This window comes from Pholcus phalangioides, unplaced genomic scaffold, assembly GCF_987345545.1.
Source record: "Pholcus phalangioides strain wild (caught in Gottingen) unplaced genomic scaffold, Ppha-v1.0 ptg000007l_1, whole genome shotgun sequence".
NCBI classification, from domain to species: Eukaryota; Metazoa; Arthropoda; class Arachnida; order Araneae; family Pholcidae; genus Pholcus; species Pholcus phalangioides.
This window is the reverse complement of record NW_028301600.1, coordinates 10,292,616-10,307,505: the sequence shown is the minus strand read 5'-3', so window position 1 is coordinate 10,307,505 and position 14,890 is coordinate 10,292,616. Positions and strand designations below refer to the sequence as shown.

At 34.0% G+C, this 14,890-nt stretch overlaps 1 protein-coding gene across 1 annotated transcript in view; it reads left to right on the top strand.

The window, feature by feature from the left end:
- The window catches only part of LOC149084903 (uncharacterized), a 95,075-nt gene extending 93,059 nt beyond the window's left edge, over positions 1–2,016 (top strand). The window contains exon 15 of the mRNA XM_089232636.1: positions 1,855–2,016. Coding sequence (XP_089088762.1) covers positions 1,855–1,883 — 29 coding nt within the window. The 3' untranslated portion in view covers positions 1,884–2,016. The remainder of the gene's footprint in view (positions 1–1,854) is intronic.
- The last annotated feature ends 12,874 nt before the right edge of the window (positions 2,017–14,890 follow it).

Below are 14,890 nucleotides of genomic sequence, written 5' to 3'. Positions count from 1 at the left end.
CAGACTTTTCCTTTTTGTGCAAGTTGTGTTACTGACATAAACATCGGTCATGGAAAGACTGACATCATAACTCGTGAAATGAAAAAAAAAAAAACATCAAGCAAGTGTCACAAAGTCAGTGTTCTTCAAAAGTTGATGGTGTTTTCCTTAATCTTCCGATGATTTTGGGTCATTCGCGCAGAATGTTTGTTCACAGCGTTTCTGATTGAACACAATATTTATTTTTACATCAATGAAGTTTTGGCCTCCAATTTCACTTGTTTTTTGCGTAGGAATTTTATTCCCAAGGGTTTAACTTCCATGTGTGTAAAATCCCTATTTTAATTTGACTTCAGTTTTTGAGTAGGGATTTTATTCCCTACGCTTTAACTTTTATATTTGGAAAAACCCTATTTATTTGGAAAAATCCCTATTGTATTTATTAGGGAATGGTTTTAGCATAAAATACGGGTTTGCGCGAAAATCTCCCGAATTTTCATTTTCAAAAGTTGGCAGCTATGAAACAATGTAAACGAAGAAAACCTTATGAAGGTAACTCAACAGGAAAACCCTGCTGCCACCTGTTAGCGGTCTTGAGAACTAAATGTAAAAAGGGGTCATGTCCTGGACTTGACACCTTTTTACTTTTAACATCCGTTTTTTTTCTCAGCATCTAGAGGCGAGACTTGACCCATTTTACCATGAAACGATGCGTTGGCGTTTCTATTACACGAATCCATCAAAACATAAAAATTTAAAAAATGTGACATGACCTCTTTTTACTTTTAGCGATTCAATTAATAAATGAATCTATTAGTAAATATATAAATGTGTGCCTCTAACTTTTAATTACAGTGGATCCTGAAGAATTAGCATTTTAAAATGTTTAAAGCAAGAAAACAATTTAAACAGGAAATCTTAATGTGAATTATTCAGAGTTGGACGATGAAAACAAGTCCTACTAAGTGGGAAAATGTTCTGAATGGGAACGTTATAAGCGGATTGACTTTATATTTGTTTTAGATTTATTACATGTGCTAAATTCTGCATGTTCAATTCTCAGAGGCTTTTCCTACTAGTAGACAATGAAAGTAAATGAACCTTTGGATAGAACATGTTTTTAGAAATAAATTTATTTGATTCACAGAAGATACCTCCTCTCTTACCCAGAACATGGCCTGCCGCTGTGTGTCAATGAAGAGATATAAGCATGTGATCAAAGACTTGGGGCATGCTGGAATCAATTCATAGTGATACTAGTGAATTATGGGGGAAGGGGGGGGGCATACTTTTTTCAAGATAATTTTTTTCGAGAGGGACCCAGGTAAATTAGAGTGGTATCTGCCGTATTAGTGTTTTCTATATAGAAGAGAATTCTTTTTCCTTCTTTTCTTGAAATTCTTCCCAAAATTGTTCTGCAATGTGTGAATTATTAGTAGCCTATACTCAGCTTGCTTCCAACACAGCCCAGGTCTTCTTAGACCACCTGCTAAAATTTCTTCATTGCCCCCTCCTACTGGCAGTTAATTGACAGGACGGGGGAAGGAAAGCATGTTGTCAGGTGAAGCTGTAATTCTGGGAACTCCACATCAGAGTTATTCTGATTACTAGGTATTTGAGGTATCACTTGCAATCACAATAAAACTTTTTGTTAAAAAAATATTAATTCTACTAACATCTAACTATATTTTCTATCAAAATATAACTGAATTACCCAATTTCCCCTTGTGAAATAAAAAATCATTTCTACCAATATTTTTGCACACTAATTACTATTAAAGTATGTGACATTGTATGTTTTTATATTTTCACATTTTTTTTCCTTCATTTATCCATTTTTTTACATTCATCCATTACATTTTTTCCCCCTTACAGAGCAAAACACAGATCCAAGGTCAAATTAAGTGCCATCAACAGTTGATGTGATCTGTGAACAAATTAATTTATTTTCATAGTGATATAGAATTTAGAAAATTTATTTCGTGGAATGAGAGCAAATGGGAAAAATGCTGTGTAGGTGAAAATGGTGAATTTTTGTGCAACTGAAAATGGAATCTGTGATTTCTTTGCTCTCAATTTGCAGCTTTTTTTCGTTTTGGGGGATATGTAAATGCATACTTGCTGGGATGAGCAGTTATGTATATAGTTCTTGTACAGTGTAAATTTTAATTTCTGCTTCCTATGTATGTCTGAGAGCTGAGTCATGATGCTATATAAAAAGATATCATAGATTTGCCATACAATTTCAACTTTGTTTCATGGAGCAAATTTTATTTTTGTTTATGTATAAATGTTCCTGCATAGTGTGATTTTATTTTCCAGAGTATTGGCCTCAGTGTATGTACATTTTGAAATTTTACAATGACTATGGCCCAGATTTTATTCTTTGTTTTTTTTATTTAAATTTGTTTTATGACAGGGGTGTTATAATGAACATCTTATTGTTTTTGTCCAGAAAAAAAATGTCCCACTGTCCTGTGTTCTGTATTGAAGTGTGAAAATTTTATTCAAAGGAGGCCAAAGCCTTCATTGTTCAATAATCAAAATGAACCAATGTTTCAGAAATGAAATTGAGACAAATGGGGAAACTTAATTATTTCAAAAGCTTATGATTAATTTGTAACATGCCACAATCAATATTTTTTCCTAACCCATTTTTTATTTTTTTAAATCTAATGCATATCAGTTTTTGCTACATAGGATCATTTGTTTAAGTACTCAAACTTAAGCAAAACAATTGTGAATTTTTGAATGTAACTTTTTTCCCTCATTCTTACACACATGTGATACTCCAGTTATTTTCTTTAAGAACTATTTCCTATGGTCGAAAACAATTGAAATGAAACATGGCTAATAGCACAAATATATCTGTTAATGATGTTAATTTGTGTGTTCATCTGCAATTAAGGTCTTTGTCCATATAGCTGTGATTATTATTTTTGTTTGTAACTTGAGCATTTGATGTAGATTTTCTATCAGTCATATTTTCTTTTGCATTTTTCACACAATCCTTATTTAAATACATCAACTGGTAAATTTAATAACCACCTGAATTGAAGTTATCTGAAATTCATGCATTTTTACTTTTTTTTTTAAATTTACACACTCACTTTCATAATAATTCTGCTTTTTCTGACCAGTTAATCTTCAGAAAATGTCATGTTCTTTTTATCTTATGAAGTTGTGATTAACACTTGAATTGATGTTTAAAATACTTCCAAGGGTTCTCAAATGTTTTTTGCATTGTGTTGTAGCTCTTTCACATAAGTTTCCAGCTTTATAATGTGAAATCTTACAGCCCTTCAAATCCTTAACACTTTTAATTTTTTTTGAGAAAAATCACAATATATATTTGCCCATTCTCTTTTGTTACCAGTGTTTCTAAAAATTCTGGTAACAAAGATATACCATATATAATCACATATAAGCCGAGTTGTCTGTTCACAAATTTATTCCTATATTGGGGGGGGGGGGCAGTCTCGTCTTAAGACATAGGCCCACCCGGGCACCTCACAAAAATGAGATCTGGTTGAAATTTTTGAGAATTTGTTTGGTAGGGCCTCAGAAAAATCAATTGGCTCGGGGGCCCATGATACTCTTAAGACAGCTCTGAGTGGGTGGGGGGGGGGGGGGAGTTAGCATACATACGTGCCTCTTTTTGAGGAGAAAAAATTCAATCAGAGTGTTTTGCCAACCATAGCAGAAGTACACTTCCTGCAAAAGTTGTTAAACTCTGCTCACAAAAACAGCCATATTTTCTGCATCATAGGGAAATGGGGGGGGGGGGGGTTGTCCAGCAAATACAGTGAGACTTTTACAAGTTGGCCTTAATTTATCCTAATTGGTATGCAATGGCATGGCTTTTCACACACCAAAAAGTCCCCGGACACTTCCCAAGTGAGTGTATGCATTAAGATGGCCCTATGTGAAAGACATTTTCAAAAAATATCAATCCGCACAATGGGCTAAGTACACCAGTTTGTGACAGCAGAACGGTAGCCGTATTGTACACGTATCAAATTTATGAGTTTCCGGTGTCTGAGTCTCACTCAGGGAAGATTGTTGATGGTTTGAGCATCATGACTGTGCAAAAAAAACTTTGTTTTTCTTTTGTTCTCTTTTTATCCTGCAATTAGTTTCTTTTGGAGTAGAAATTTTAAGCAATAAAACATGCAATAAATAGCTTGGGCTTAAATTGCTTGTGCTTATTGTTCAAGAAACAAATTAAAGTTCGGTATTTTTAACTGAGTAGGGTGAAGTTAAAATCGGTGTAATATTTTGCCATATAATAAGATTTACCATGGGCCTTTTCTTAAGATCTTCAAAAAATATATTTATTTTTGTTATAGGAATGATGCAATTTGTACTAATTAAAAAAAGTATTATACAGTTATAGCATGTAAGTAGGTTGGTGATATTTCCTTTAAATAACAGGACACAGGTATGTTAAAACTAGTGGAGCTATTTAATATTCTGTTTCTATTAACCCTTTAACTCAGTTTCCAAAACATTTTATTCCATCTCTCCTTCAATTTTTTTTCTCTCGCATCGCCCCTCCCTAACTCAAGCCAACCCATAGGGTCCTATAGTAAATTCATAGCTTCTACTGCCCCACGGGAGCAGTATTAAACTGCACAAAAAAAAAATTCCCATCTTTGTTTTCTAGTCTTGTTATTTATTAAATTGAAGGAAAAAATACTTTGAAATATATTTATTAAAGAATCATTATCTCTCTTTGTGTTTCAGTATATAATTCTCAAGAAGTCTCATTAATTGTTTTTGGCAAATAAATTTATAGTATATGGTGTGATCCACTTGTATGCGATTGAGAAGTTAGAAAAAAATAAGATGGTAAAAACACACTGTTATTAAATATTACCCCCCAACACTAAATGTATTGACACTCCTCAGAAATAGTCATCCAATAAAGTTAATTTTTTGCAGAGACCTAAACTATACATCTTATTCATTGGAAAAAATCAATTTCTGGGAAGGAGTTGAAACAGTGGTTCCCATATGGTGTGCACTAATCTACACTGAAGAGCCAAAAAAACTGGTACACCTGCCTAATATCGTGTAGGGCCCCGCGAGCCCGCAGAAGTGCCGCAACACGACGTGGCATGGACTAGACTAATGTCTGAAGTAGTGCTGGAGGTAATTGACACCATGAATCCTGCAGGGCTGTCCATAAATCCATAGGAGTAAGAGGGGATGGAGATCTCTTCTGAACAGCACGTTGCAAGGCATCCCAGATATGTTCAATAATGTTCATGTCTGGGGATTTAGGTGTCCAGTGGAAGTGTCTAAAGTCAGAAGAGTGTTCCTGGAGCCACTTTGTAGCAATTCTGGACGTGTGGGGTGTCGCATTGTCGTGCTGAAATTGTCCAAGTCCGTCGGAATGCACAATGGACATGAATGGGTGCAGGTGATCAGACAGGATGCTTACGTACCTGTCACCTGTCAGAGTCATATCTAGATGTATCAGAGGTCCCATATCACGCCAACTGCACACACCCCATACCATCACAGAGCCTCCACCAGTTTGAACAGTCCCCTGTTGACATGTAGGGTCCATGGATTCATGAGGTTGTCTCCATACCCGTACACGTCCATCAGCTCGAAGCAATTGGAACCGAGACTCGTCAGACCAGGCAACATGTTTCCAGTCCTCAACAGTCCAATGTCTGTGTTGTCGGGCCCAGGCGAGGCATAAAGCTTTGTGTCATGCAGTCATCAAGGGTACACGAGTGGGCCTTCGGCTCCGAAAGCCCATATTGATGATTTCGTTGCATGGTTCACACGCTGACACTTGTTGATGGCCCAGCATTGAAATCTGCAGTAATTTGTGGAAGGGTTGCACGTCTGTCACATTTAATGATTCTAGTCAGTCGTCGTTGGTCCCGTTCTTGCATAATCTTTTTCCGGCCGCAGCGATGTCGTAGATTCAATTTTTTACCAGATTCCAGATATTCACGGTACACTCGTGAAATGGTAGTACGTGAAAATCCAAATTTCATTGCTACCTCGGAGATGCTATGTCCCATCTCTCGTGCGCTGACTATAACACCACGTTCAAACTCACTTAAATCTCGATAACCTGCCATTGTAGCAGCAGCAGTAACCGATCTAACAACTACTATGCCAGACACTTTTTGTGTTATATAGGCGTTGCTGACCGCATCACCGTACTCTGATTGGTTCCATATCTCTTTATTTGCATACGCATGCCTTCACCAGTTTTTTTGGCTCTTCAGTTTATATATGTCCCACTAAGTAGACTTAGTAGTTCAATATTATGATAGTTTTTTGAAAAACACTTGTTTCCTGCATTATGCAACAATATTTTTTGGGATTTGAATTATTGTTTTCTACTTGACAAATCTAACTCTTCTGATGTATACAGGGTGAATCTAACCGATTGTGCCAAATGAAAGTGGGTGATAGACAAGGCCAAGTGTATCATGAAACAACCTACCAACCCTGTCCTATCTCGATTTGTTTTCAAGTTATGGTGGATAATCGATTATAGGAAAAAAAATGTGGGAAGTATGAAAAATCCAGGATTTGTGAAGTTCTCTGAGAGACCTACACACAAACTGAGCATATGTTGGGAAAGTGCGAAAAAAATCCTGTAAGGGCACATCATTCATTGAAATATCTAGATTTAATGGCAAGCTACAGGTGTTGAAAGATTGGCAAAGTTCAAAATCAAATTGTCGCCAAAATTTTTAATTGCCAATTTCACAAACACCCTTCTTGATGCTGCAATGGGTCAAATTTGCCAAAAACTTTTCTATTCTACCAGCTTTCGAAAGAGCCTAGAATAAACCAAATTGATCTAGTTCAGGTCATCAGGTCTAGTGATTGGTCATTTCTCAGTGCTTGTAGCTCGCTATTAAATACAGATATCCTGTAGATAGAGATAGTATCAGCTTATAGGTTTTTGTGCAAAATAAAATTGTCATCAAATTCTGTAACCGCTAATTCCGAATTTTTGTCGAATATCTATTTTGACAAAAGCTGATTTCAGTGAGGTATTGCAAATAAAAGACTAAATTTCTCCTGAACCAGAAAATGATATGGTTTCTACGCTCTTTTGGAAGCTGGTGAAATGGACAAGTTCTTTGCAAATCTGACCGATTGTACCTAGAAGTGTGTTTGCAGAATTTGTGATCAAAAATTTTGGTGACAATTTGATTTCGAACTTTGCCAATCTTTCAGCACTTGTAGTTCACCATTAAAACTAGATATTTCGATGAAATTGATGTCATTTTAAATCAACTGATTTATATCAGTTTTTCTGGTCTTTCCAAATGTGGGCTTAGTTTACTTATAAGTCTTTCAGAAACTTCACAAATTCTCGTTTTTCAGACTTGACACAATTTTTTTCTATAATTGATTATCCACCATAACTCAAAAACAATTTGAGATAGGACAGGGTTGATGGGGTGTTTCATGATTCACTTGGACTTGCCTATCACCCCTGTTTGTTTGGCAGAATAGGTTGGATTCACCCTGTATAGGCATTATGATAGGTATGGGCATCATGGAAATAAAACTAATAAAAACAAAGGACATTGGAAATGGAAAAAGTTTGTGGGAAACCACTTGGGTTATAGTATATTAAAATTTTTAAGTCAGTCTAATCATAAAATAGGGAAATCAAGCAAAGTTAACCCTTCAACTATTTGTAGAAGATGGTATTGCAGACTCATTCCTGTGTATTCAAAATTTGAATTAACACCGACGAATAGAGTTCTTGAAATGCCATGTAGATGGTTTATAAATGTATGTATTCTGGTTCTCTTATCTTCTTTACTGCCCTCGGGTTGCTGGTGGCTTCAGAAAAACTAGTTTTTTAGCATGTTAAAACTTCAACCTTTTATTTTTATGCAGATGATAGTAATTACTTATCTCTGAAGAGAAGTGAACGTGCTGGGGGGGGGGGGAGGGGTTGAAAAAAACAAGGAAACTTTTTCTTAGCCTGTGTGATGCTAACTTCAAACTGATACAGCAGTTAAAAGGTTGAAAAAGCAGTATTATCCTGTTTAAAATATGCGTGGTCAGTCTAACTGAAAGTTTCATTTGTATTAATTAATTCATGTACTTTTATTCTATCTAATCAACAAATACTGATTTTATGTGTTGCTTGTTGCCAAAAGATAATTTTCAATTTCATCAAAATAATACATAAGATTTTGTGATACACAGATCAGAAACTTCGGTATATCATTTGCAAATGTGTATAATGATGCATGAATAATCAAGACAATTTCAAAATATATTTCTTATTCTTCCCCTATTAAAAGTGGTGCTTTCCTTTTGCTAATTGTGAATATTGGGTCCTGCAAGTACCATAAGCTTAACATTTCTTATTTTTTTATATTTTTTTTATGGTTTTGTTTTTGCTATTCCTTTATTATAAGAATGCTTTATGTAAATTTTCAATTTCAGAAAATATCATTCCAGAATTGTGATAATATATACCAGTAGCAGCATTTTCAGTTTATATTAGGTTGTCCCAATAGTTTTTCTTATTCATGAGTAAAACGTGTAGCATTATGTTTCATGTTGTATTATCTTGTTTTTGATCTACCTGCTTAATTACATTTCTTTATCTCATAGCAGAAGCAACATAATGCCATCATCCCAAAACTTTTGTGGCTTGCTAGCAAAATACAGTTTTCATTACTAACTCATAATGTCTTTAGCCATTAAGAATTTTTTCTAAAATTTCATTGAGACATTGCACTTTTTCCTTTTGTATTCTCCAGATTGTGAATTTCAGTGCAATTTTTATCTCATTTCTGGCATTGAAAAATTTCCTTCACTAAATATTTATCATTATAAATACAAAAAAATTATTATTTCATAAAATTTAGTTTTTTTTATAAAATTAGTTTATAATTTTTGTTAATGAAAAATAATTGTTTTGAAAAATGACATTATACTACTTCAAGGGAAATGAAAAAAAGAATGACAAGGCAAAATAGATAATTTATAACTGCATGATACAGTGAGATTCACTGTTAATGAAGTTGAGAGGAAAAACGAAAATATTTAATCCCAAACTTCATTACTAGCCGGAATTAAGTGTAATTTGCAGTTATTATTGAATGTTTCATTTTTTCAGTCAGCATGCAAGAGGTTCTAGGTTCAATTCTTGTTGGAGAGAAACAACACTTTTTTTCCTGTTCATCTCAACATAATATCTAGAAAACCTATTGATTTCATTTTACTTTATGTTTACATATGAAATTTAGAAGCCATATTCTCTGTAGTACTTGGATATTTTTAGCATTGAGAACTTTAAAAGAGAGAATTAGTTTTTCTTCTTCTCCCATCCCCATTTAAATATTTTTATTTTTCATATATTTGAATTTGCAAATAGGCATAAGTGCCTGACAGATAGAAAGCTTGGTGTTTTCAGGCTTAGAAGTGACAAGGACTTTTGATATCTGCGGTATATAGTTTTGAGATAGTAATGAACACGCTGTCAAATTAATTATTTACTAATGCATTCATTAGATTTGCTTTGGCCGGATGGTGTTAGACATTTTTGGTTTTAGGAGAATGAAACCCATGTTTAAGAAAATCTGGGAATGTATTGAAAGTTTTGTTTCCCAACATGCTTCATATAACATGTCTTGCTCGTGGACAGCATTGTAAATGGATATCTTACCTATGGCTGCCCAAAAGGCCATCAGTTGACATAATGGCTCTCACAGGGCAGCCGATAGGACTCTAGCTTTGGAGTGGTAAGTTATTTTTTTATTTTTTTTACACCTCAAATTCACTGGAAAACAGCCATGGCAATTTCCCATGCAAAAATCATCACAGAAATATTCTTCCAAAATGATAGACCAATTGAGTGCAGAGCTTAACATTAAAAATTCTGAAAAACATGTCATTATTATAAAAATGTTTTTGTAATATTCCCATGTGAAAGTTTTGATATAAAATTATTATTCTTTATATGAAGAGATGGTATTTTCTTTCGGCCTGAAATATACAGAGAAATTGAATTTTCTGGATGTTAATGCTGAAATTGATATTTAGAAAGAAAAGTGATTTGCCTAAAAAGGAATTGAAAAGTGTGTGGCTGGTTGATTGGTAAGCGCACTTGCCTGGTATGCAAGGGGAGTCGGGTTCGATTCCCGGAGGAGATAAATCACTTTTCTTTCCAAATATCAGTTTCGGCATTAACATCCAGAAATTCAATTTCTCAGTATTATTCTTTAATTTCAGCTAGCGTTATTTTGCTAGATAATTACATACAGCATTTGGTATTCAACTTAATCATCTTCAACCTAACCTTGAGGGACCACAAATCGGCCTACTTTTTTTTGGCAACTATACTGGCTAATAATGCAGTTATGATAAACTATTATTGAAATAAAGTACTTTTTATTCAGGTTACTCGGTCTACTGTTTCTTAACTTACAAGGAAAGGGTTGGAAGGTGTCATCCTCAAAAAGCTTCAGAAAAATTATCACTAATTCTACTCATTTAAATATGCACAAAAATATCCAGCGGAATTATTATGGGGCACTCAAAAAAATTTTTAAATATTAAATTTTGAAATCCAATATAGGCCAAGAGTGAAATTAAAAATCCAGAAATCCCACAACCCTAGAGTGACATCATTCAAACAACATTTGATTACGTACAGCACAGATAGAGAAAGAAAAAAAAAAAGAAGAGAAATACAATAGAACCTCGTTTTTATACGTCGCTCGGTATACAGGTATACAACTTTCACATTTATACGACATTTGACTTCCATCGCAATATGTTCCTGTACGTCTTAATGTTAAAATAATTAATTTATTCACCACAACACCTCAATTACTTGATGTTTTCACTTTGACTCGCACACTGAATCTTTTGAAAAAAAGTCCATTAAATGCACACAATTTTTGTATGCAGTGAAATTGTGTTGCTGCAACAGTTCTTCTTGCATTTTGTCACCAAAATAGCCATAAATTTTAGGATGATTGCTGACATATACAAAAATAGCCAGTGAGCTAGTTGATGGTTATTTGGAGTGGACTCTTAAGAGATGTGTTTCTGAGAATACGCAGAAGAGGCGAGTCCAAAATAAATGCATTTCAATTGTTTTGACGGCCATATATCCTTTCAGAAGTTTTCTTCCCACAGTGTTTTCAGCGTTATCCTCAAAGGGTAAGAAAGTCTGCACATTGTAAGCATTTGGAGGGTACAAGTCTGCCGATAAGACACATACGGTACACACACGCAATAAGTTCTTTCGATTGTGTTTCCTGTGGAATTTTCTTTTGTTGTGGTGCTTTGCTTGCTGGCTGTGTCAAATCCACCATTCATAGTGTTGACAAAACGAAGAGAGTTTTCTTAAAAAAAACTGGAAATTTTGGAAGAATTCAACAAGAATCTTAAATTCATGATAAAAGTCAATCTTGCAAAACAGCTGAATATCCCAGTGGCAACTTTGAAAATGATTATAAAGCAGAGAGACAAAATCAAAGACCAAACTGCTGGTTGCAAATCATCTACTGCCAAAAAAAGAGTCCAAGATTGAAAACTTTCCCAAGTTGAGAAGATTTTGTTGCAATTTTTTACCCAATGTCGTACCACAAAAAAGGTAATGTTCCACTAAATTTTATTTCTTTAAGTGATTTGAAATGCGCAATTTAATCATTTTTTCCTCAAGTGTTATTGAAATATTCTTTATAAGAGTTGGAGATGCAATTAAATACATTGAATTTTATAATAATTTGTGTGTATGTGGCGGAAGTTTTTAAAAAGTCTCAGTTTTGAAGACTTACACATTAATAGGACGTTTTGGCTCGGCCTCTTGAACGTCATATAAACGAGGTTCCACTGTTACTAGAGATAGTTTCTAGGGAGGAAAAAGCTGGAAAAGAAGTTTTTCATAAATATTGCCAAGTAGCTCAAGAAGTGATAAGTAGCCAACTGTTTTAATTTTTTATAATTTTTTGTATCTTTGATAATTGAACTCAGGGCCCCTAGGTTTTTTGTTTTTGTGTTTCTCGGTGAGATGAATGTACTTTAATTTTTTCATAATTTTTTGAGGATGATACCTTTCAACCCTTTCCTTGTTAGTTTAATCTTAGTTTTTTTCCATTAATTATAAATGTGTTTTCTAGTTTCTAGTGCCTGTTTTGGGCATTTTTAGTGCCTAAACGTCTAGGCTCTAATTATAAACCAGAGAAACAACATAGCATGTGGTATGAAATCAAAGGGGCATGGGAAAAATCCATTACATGAAAAGTCAACTTTAAGCTGTGTGTTTGGGTTGCTAAAACAACTTGGGTGTAAAAAAAATTCACTATTATTACCATGTTGTTTTGTCATTCTGTGTAGATATCTTTTTACTTCACAAAAAGGTTAATGCAGGTGAAAAAAAGAGGAAGACGTATAACATGTAAAATTTTGCTATAGCTATGTTCATTATATGTGGATGTGACTGTAAAATATATGTAACATAAAAGTATTGTACATGTTTTACTAAATGAAAAACTGTTGTTGGGACAACCTATTAATGATCTTTTTTTAGTTAAATTTGATCAAGGAAATGGGAATACAGGGTTACCCACAGTATATGTGTTTTTGCAGGGGTGTTAGGAACTCATTGCGAATACTGGAATTTTATAGTGACCTCACCGGGGAATATATTGATTAAACTATGTATATGCAATAATTTTGTAACCTGGAGCTATATAGTCCCCTTTGTAGTGTTGAGATACTCCAAGTGGGGCCATGGTTAAAAATGAAATGGAAGGGAAGACTGTGACAGATTTTTCTAAGGGGGTCAAAAAGAGCTAAGAGAAAATAAATTAGATGTGAACAAATTGAGCATCCAAGTGAAACATGGTGTGCAAAATTTTCTTTACTTTTAGAATGAAACAAAACCGCCCATAGAATTAGGGTCATCTTCACACATGGGTCCATCCGGATGCAGCCCAAGGGTCTTTCAAGCATAGAAGACACTAGATAATGAGATTGGATGCTATGTTTTTTGACAATGAGTATATAAATTGGTATAAAAGTACTCCAATCCAGGCTGGGAGTCCCCCGATGCTAAAATGGCCCTGCATAGAACCTGGCCATCTAAATGGCATGGGGCCATCCAAGCCTGATGCCAATAGGGCTATCTACATGAAGAGATTTGGTACATAATGATTTGCAAGAGTCAGTAAATACATAAGCTGTTGCTTCAGCTAAGTTTGGGGCTTCAGAGTATAATTTTGCCCGATAGTCTATAGTATTGAGACAGCACTGTGTTTATTGAATCCCCTCAGTGAATTAGGGGTCAAATTAATCATGAAATTTTTGTTCATTGTCAATGTGCTCAAAAAATAAATCGATTCAAAATCATTTCAGGTAAGAATAGTTTCATTCCTTGATTGGGGGAGGGACCATGAGAAAAAAATATGGTTCAAAGGGTGCTCTGGCAAAAAACGTAATACCATACCAGAGAAATGGTTTCACTTTGGCAAAAAACATAATACCATACCAGAGAAATGGTTTCACTTTGGCGAAAAACGTAATACCATACCAGAGAAATGGTTTCACTTGGTTTACGATGTGATCAAAAATAGAAAGTAGAAAATACACTGCATCTCAAAATTTTAAAGATGGCTTTTGCTTTTGCATTTAAGTTAATCAAAGCAGAATCTCATTATTCCCTATTTTACAAGTTTTTTAAATCAAGAATAACATATAGTAGTTTGAACAGAAGCTTTATTGAAAGCTATCATATTCTTTCCCATTTCAATGAACAAATTTTTCTTTCAAAACATTGGAACATATTTGTATGCAAAAGGTTTTTGTAAATTTAATGTTACTAGTTATTTTATTTTGTAATTTTTTTTATTCCTGGAAGTTCATGTCCCCAGCTCCTATGTAATAACACTTCTATACGAGAAAGATATTTTTTAATGAAAAATTAATTCAACTAAAACTAAATCTCATCACAAATGTGAATTGTGAGTATATAATAACTTTTTCTTTTACATCATGTTTAATGTACAATTGAGAACCTTCCTATATAAGTGGATATCATTTTGACTGAAAAAAATATTTACTTAACCCATTTCCATATGTCTTATCAACGGGCTTGTGTGGAATAAAGTCCATATTTTATACTATATAAAATCTATTTCACTATTGATGTGTGGTGATACAGGCAAATAGTGCAGAAGGTTTATCCATTTATCTGGTCTTATGAAATGTAATGAAATTGCTTCATTATGTTTTTTTTGTTTTTTTTTTATAATATCCGTTATACAGCTATGGATTTTTACATTTAATTTCTGGTACAGTGATACCTCAGCCAACAAAGATAATTTGTTCCAGAATCATGTTTGTAAGCCAAAACACAATTTCCCATAGGTCTCTATAGAAAATTGTTTAATTTGTTCCAATCAATGTCCAAAATTTAAAAATATGCTTTTTAAAAACATCAAAGAGCACTGTAATAAGGAAAAAAAAACTAACCAAAGGTTAAAATAAACAGCTTCAAAATCGGTTAATGAGAATTTGCAGGAAGATAAATATACTGAAGATCTTTTCATTTTATATTACGTACAGAACCATCACCAACTATAGTCTACTAAAGCTGGTGTTAACACAACCCAGTCGAGTTCATAGTTGTCCCCATCCATTTTGGTCAGCTCATTTTTGTGTCTAGTATATGCAGGAAGAAAAGATAAGCTCCTGGAATGTTCAGACTTCAGTTTGGCACTAAAGAGTGTTGCACCTGAAAGAACACATTCTTTGAAAATATAGACACCCTTTTTTAAATGTATTTTCTATTACCCGAATCTTTCATTTCACATGAGAAATTGTTCAAAAACTTTCAGAAACAGAAGTGGGGCTACATCTGGTAAAACATTTGAGTCTGACATGA